At 35.1% G+C, this 6,553-nt stretch overlaps 1 protein-coding gene and 1 long non-coding RNA gene across 11 annotated transcripts; one reads left to right on the top strand and one right to left on the bottom strand.

The window, feature by feature from the left end:
* Positions 1-254: 254 nt before the first annotated feature.
* LOC113356486 lies at positions 255-3,897 on the bottom strand. Of its 10 annotated transcripts, none has more exons than XR_003362994.1 (5): positions 2,951-3,803; positions 2,697-2,710; positions 1,284-2,613; positions 671-786; positions 255-562 (listed from the first exon to the last, which is right to left on the bottom strand). It is a non-coding gene; the product is annotated as an uncharacterized LOC113356486 (long non-coding RNA). The 10 variants fall into 10 exon arrangements; XR_003362991.1 differs by having other exon boundaries at positions 1,284-1,454; positions 2,534-2,613; positions 2,697-3,795; XR_003362993.1 differs by lacking the exon at positions 2,697-2,710 and having other exon boundaries at positions 1,284-1,454; positions 2,534-2,613; positions 2,951-3,794.
* Positions 3,898-4,084: 187 nt separating this feature from the next.
* LOC113361358 lies at positions 4,085-6,308 on the top strand. Its single transcript, XM_026604623.1, has 2 exons — positions 4,085-4,447; positions 5,981-6,308. Exons 1-2 carry the CDS (start codon positions 4,147-4,149, stop codon positions 6,046-6,048), a joined length of 369 nt encoding a protein of 122 aa, XP_026460408.1. The 5' UTR covers positions 4,085-4,146; the 3' UTR covers positions 6,049-6,308.
* Positions 6,309-6,553: the final 245 nt, after the last annotated feature.

Here is a 6,553-nt window from a genome sequence, read left to right as displayed (position 1 = left end):
CTCTCAACCCCATAGCCCATACACAAATGGGGAAAATACGGTTTGGTCCAGAATCCCATCCAAATATACTAGTTAATCCTGACCCATTCAACTAGGTACAAATTAGTCCTTTTTATGGAAAATACACAAATAACCTTTACCGTTTATAATTTTGTCCAAATATTTGCAGTTTAGTCTAAAGCGACTCATGATGATGTCAACAATTTTAAATAATATAAAAATAAAATAAAATCAATTTATCTTTCGAACCGTTTGTCCAAAAATCGCAAATTTTATATATTCGGGAAGCTCTTCCGAAAGCTACAAAAAGAGTACCCATACGACTATATAATTCTCATTTTTTAAAAATCTTAATTTATACTGGTGTACAAACATGTACACATTTACAAAAATCTAGAAAATCCAACTTTGCTGCCATTATTAGATCTCCTTTATTTTCTCTATCGTCGTCATCAACAATAATGACCATCTGCAAGATATACCCAAAAGAAAATTTGAATTAAATCATGGACAGCTCGATCATGCCAGATCAAATCCAGTTCCGAGCTATGGATGCAACTGTCTGCTCAAAAAAGAAAAGAAAAAGAGATGTGGGTATCATCACTTTCACGATTTCACTAGTAATTTTGGGTAAGAAGAGTTAAGTGATCAAAGCTAAGAAAGAACGAACCTTGCCTTAACGAATATCTTCAATTGCATCACCGGCGGAAGCGACTTGACCCGTTGGTATATCCCAATCAGGCTCATCCTTATGCATGCAGAAATCATCAGTTGTAGGAAACATATCTGCATCCAGTGTCAGATTAGTGTCCAGAACAAACAAATTCAAAGAAACTCAAACCTGTTCTCATAGAACTAGGCACTCATTTGTTTAACAAAGATAGGCATATTTTTCATTTAGAGTTCACTAAAAATGATGCTATTTATAGTTTACTAAAAATAATAGGTATGTTTATTTTGAGTTTGGTCAAAGAAAAATAAAATAGGCTTGTTCCTAGGATGAGAATGGCAGTTAAATCCACCGTCCCAATTCCTACAAAATGCTTGTTTCTAGGATGAAATGGCAGTGAAATCCACCTGCACTCATCTTGTTACAGGTGTACCAATATGAACACTTGTATTACAGGTGCACCAATTTGTGCGCTTGTATTTCGAGTAAGTTTATCAAGTAAAACTCTCCTTCTCTGCCTCACAACACTTTGCTTGCTGACAACATATTTTCAGTAGAAATGGAAACTAAAGTCACAAATATTCATATACAGAGATGACAAAAAAAATCTAACCTCTAAAAATTTACTACCAGCAAGAGCCGTTGCACGATAAAAGCCTCATTCAGATGACTGATCAAGATCGACTGCGTCCAGATTAAGCCTTCCAACTCTTGCAGAAAGACCTGTGTTATTCACATACCTTGGAGGAAAATCTGTATCATCAATAGCAGTAATTTCCTGTAACTAGTCGAAGAGAACAACAAAACTTTAATAACTAGTCTTGTCCAAAACACCTCACAAATGAATCTATCTTGTTCAAAATATTTCACATTTAACAAACTTCTAAAGTACACACATGTATTTACCTCCATAAAACCCTAATACTAACTAGAAACTAACACATACATAAGCTTATGCGATATATGTCCACCATCTTGTGATTTTTGTCACATGTGCACAACAATATACACCCATATTAAAAAGTGCACAACAATGTACACTTGTATTACATGTGCGCTATTATGTACACATGTAATTTCTATCACATGTGTACAACAATGTCACTTATATCGTAAGCGTACTAATATGTACACATGTGGTTTCTGTCATAACAATCAGTGGCTCATAGCATCACTGATTCGACATCTAAGAAATGGAAAAAGATTGTTTAGTAAAATTTGATTAAGAGTGCTAGTGTTGACTATTATGCACACATTCAATTTCTATCACATGTGTACAACAATGTACATTTATATCATAGGTGTACAAATATGTACACGTCTAATTTCCGTCGTAAGAAAAGACGGGAATACATCAAATGAACTAGCTTGAGAGTTACCAGATACCAGAAGTGCAGTAAACAAGGGCACAGATCATGCCACCAAAGGACTGAGCAATACGTTAATAACAACAGTTTGACACTTGGTTTTGGCGACAACAACACCAAATAAAGAAATAAAAAAGTAGCTGCTCTGCGAATCTAGCAAGAAGAATGGCTTATAGAAGCTCAATGATGTAATGCCTCTACTATGTCTTTGCATGTATTCGGAACCTGTCATTTGATCAAGGTAATATATGGTATACGCATATTAAAATTACTTCTTAATCATGGTATTTCTTCTCACCATTCTCATGAAGGCAGTGTGCAAATGCAATCGGGAATGAGTGGCATGGTCAGTGAAAAGCACTGACATGCAATCACATTGTCATCCAAAAGAATGAGAGAAAAAAAACCAAGGCATCAACTTCTACACTACAAGAGTAGCGTGGAACAACTGCAAAATAACCTAATATAATAGTTATGAACACCATCGCCCCAATACCTGCAACATCTTAACCATGAACCTGGCTGAAGGCAATGCTTTTGGCGGCTGGTCTGTGAGTCTTCTTGCCGTTCCTCTTTCTGCATAACACAATTACCATTTGTAAACACAAAGTCAAAATTAAGGATTTACAAACAATGAACATAAAACAAGTAGTTCTTACCTCGCCAGGTGGGTCTTAATAGCTCGCAGAAATGAGGGAACATGGTGGATAATAAGTAGATCAATAGAAAAAGTTATTATTTTCATTAAACTGTCTACTTTTAACGTCAATAGAAGGTACATATGTTTAGCTGATCAACTGACGATTGCTTAGTTAATACACCAGCTAGGATACCTCTAAAGTACCAAGCCAAAGTCAAGTGCATGAACCACTTGCTTTTCCTAGAAGTAAAAGATATAACCCGAAAGACATACCAGTTGTCAAGTACATGTCTCCCATCAGCTTGAATATTTTGCACCAATAAGTTCACCTGCAAAGAAGAATTTTTTTGTTAGTATTCAATCAAAATGGAGATTAAAAACCACTCATAAATCCATTTCACTCGGTACTTGCTCACAAATCCATTTCACTCGGTACTTGCTCAAAAATCCATTTCACTATGACATTCCATAGAGAGAGATATTCAGATGACATCAAATTTGAAAGTAAATAAAATTCAAATTTGTTTGATGGGTAATAAAGACTAAGATGCATCGATCTCGAATCTGAAGTCCAATTTAGATCATAATCAAAGATTGGCAGCTAGGTCAAGTTTTTGGAGACGAGTTCCAATAAATTTTGTTAAATTGTTGTCAAAATTTATCAAAATTTTATCCCAAAACAACAATTAGAATGAGCTGATTATAGATCTAACCTTTAATGATAAATCGGATCCGAAGTTCTAACTGAAACCCAAGTAATTTGTTTTTTGAAACCATAATTCTTTTCTTAAATCAATTTCTACATTAATAAATTAACATTTTCATCAAATTAAATAACAAGAATAGACTGAACTTATCTTTCACGTCGTTTTGACTGACGAAATTTTCGAATTAATTTGCATCTCATAAACTTTTCCACTCAAATTAATCTTCAAGGAAAGGTACGGATGATGACGATTTAGGTTATTTAAGTGGAATCGAATTGAAAAGGTTCTCATATTTATGTTTGAACATTGAATTTTTATACCGTTGTCGTCGAGAAGATTAGGTTATAGGATTTTTCTTCTTCTGTGAGCTGTTTCGACAATGGAAATGTAGAAAAACAAAACTGAATGAACCATGAACTTCATACCTTACAGATTGATTACGATGGGTATTTTTGTCATTGGAAAAAAACATTTTGGACTGAATCGTTCGTAAACGAACTAACTCGTCCCAAGTTTTTTGCATTTGGATCTCCTAAGAGTGGAGGACTAACTCGTATAAAGCACAACATATTTGAGATTAAACGTCAATTTCTACTAGACTAATCTCACATGATAAAACCCGGTCTAATCAGGTCAAAAGGTTTGACATTTTCAATTTACCAGGAAAAATGTCAATGATGATATCATGAAAGAACTCGGAAGGGCAAATAAAGACCTTTTAAGCCTTCTCCCGTTATCTCTGTGAGATCAAACAAAGAGAAAATGGAGTGGGCAAGAAAAGCAGTAGGTGTTGTAGAGAGTGCAAGCAACAACAATAAGGTGATCAATGTATTCTTAGTTGGCGTCTTTGGTGCTTTATGTTATCGATCAGTTAACCAACAAAAACTTATTGAAGCTCTTGAAGTTGAGAAGAGTACTCTCCTCCAAACTAACAAATCACTCAAGAAATCAATGTGGGATTGGAAACAATCGTTATTTTCTGATGCTTCTGATGATGAATCTTCACCACTTTCTTTGTCTAAGCTCAAAATCATTTATGGAGAAGCCCCAATTAGCCAACAAGGTACACACGACTCTTTTTCTAGGGTTTTCTCTTTACATTTGTTTTAGCTCGATTTAGGGTTTTATGGGTTTAAGGAAATTAGGGATTTTAATGGAATTAGAATGTACGCTTAAGAATGATTCTTTGATCACTGTTCTGTAAATTCTTATGAATGCGTAGATTTTATCCCAATTCTCATTTCAATCAGATTTGTTTTCTTACAATTATATTTGGTTTAGGATTTGGTAGTCACAAAAATGGGGAACCCCAAAATTACGAAGACTGGAGTAAAATTGAGTTAACTATCAAAATAGACCAAAGAAAAAACTAAAAAGAACAGCCAGGTTATTCTTCTGTGAGTACTTTACACATTGAAGTCTGGAAGATGCACAATACATGTCATACTGGAGGATTTTTTGTCAATCAAGTAGTGTACAATCTTAAAATGCCTCCTTTATTTTTTTTTCTTCCCTATTAGCGTCCTAAAATTATTCGATCTCACTCTACGAAGGCACTAGAACCAGTCTGCATTGAAGTGGGTAAAAGAAGGCATTCCAAAAAGATGAGTCTTAGAATGAACTGATCAACCTAGGAGTTACTTTGAAAGGATACTAGTATTTGGGTTGTTTCAGTGTAAGTCTGTGTATGGTGATGTCACATTTAAGATGTTCCAGGTTCTTTGGGTACAAATTGTTAGAAAATCAGCACCTAAACAAAGGTAAAGAGCATATGATAGAGAGCAAATATTAAACAAACGATAAACCAGAACATACATGCTTCAGTGCGAACTAAAAGATATCACACCCATAGAGGACAAATGATGTATTCAGTGCGGCTACGATGTGGTCGGGCCACATACTCCCATCTTTATATACTGACACGTCTTATAAAGTAGGGAAAAAAAATCCATAATAACTGTCTATCTTTATGTGTTAACTTCTTACCTTTTCTCAAAAAGTAAAGTGGTTAACGGGATTTGGAGGGGGCAGGTTTTTAAGTTATATACGTGTCAAAAAATAAAAGAATGTATGTGGCCCGACCACATCTTAAACGGAGGGCTATTTAAGCAATTCAGGACTCAAATCCTTTGTCATTGGATGTGCAAGCATATGTTCTGACGGAATATGAGAAATACTAATATCTCAATCTCTGATTCTGCGCTTCACCGGGAAATACTATATCTCAATATGTTTTGCTCTTCCTGTCTCTTCATTCTCTTTTGCAAAGCAGATTGCAGCTTGGTTCTCACAGTAACATTTTATTGGTCTAGATACTGAATCTGTAACTAGAAGACCTCACATGAAGTTTCTTAACCAGATAGCTTGAGTACTTGCCTCTTAGCATGCAAGATATTCTGCCTCCTCGTAACTAGAAGACTGAAGACCTGTCATGAAGTTTCTTAACTATTAGACTTGGAAACAGTTAGCTTTTAGGGAAAATCAAATAGGAAGATCAAGTAAAAAAAAATTGTGCAGTACATGGTGTTTTTTTCCTTCTTCTTCTTTACCTTGGTTATCGTAATAGATGGACATTTGAGCATTGCTTTGTTTGCAGGTATGGCTGCAGTTGCTGTGAACAACGAAGATTCCAAAAAAACATCTGAAACAAGGATTATGATATGAAAGTTTCGTTCTAGTTTCTTTCTAGTCCGTGAAGATCATTATTATAACTTACTACAATTAGAAGAGCTATTTATGAAAATTCAAGTTTTTGAATTCTCCCCGCCTAAATTAACGGCAAAAAATCATGCCATGTTATCTCAACCAAATTTCCCATTATGTCAAACTTTTTCTTTTTGGAATTTTTTGGTTACAAAAGCTGAACTCAGTTTCGGAAACGCATCTTCATATTACTTGGTCGGACAATGTTTTCATATGTACCAATTGGCTATTTTCTTAACAATCCTGTTATAGGGGCGGCATGTTTTATTAGAGGGGCGGCAGTGTGATAATAATGTCCCTCTAGTTCGTCAAACAGTATTCTTGTTGGTGCAAATGTGTGGCTCATGTCTCTGGAGATTAAATGAATGACACAATTGAATGCGTTGGCGAGTAGTTGGCCACATATAGGAATCCACATCCAATATTCGTTTGTCAAACATATATTGTCGATTAACCGCCTTTCCAT

The sequence above is a fragment of the Papaver somniferum genome, chromosome 3 (genome assembly GCF_003573695.1).
Source record: "Papaver somniferum cultivar HN1 chromosome 3, ASM357369v1, whole genome shotgun sequence".
In the NCBI taxonomy this organism is placed as follows: Eukaryota; Viridiplantae; Streptophyta; class Magnoliopsida; order Ranunculales; family Papaveraceae; genus Papaver; species Papaver somniferum.
Note: the sequence above shows the minus strand (reverse complement) of the source record. Positions and strands in the feature narration are given on the sequence as shown.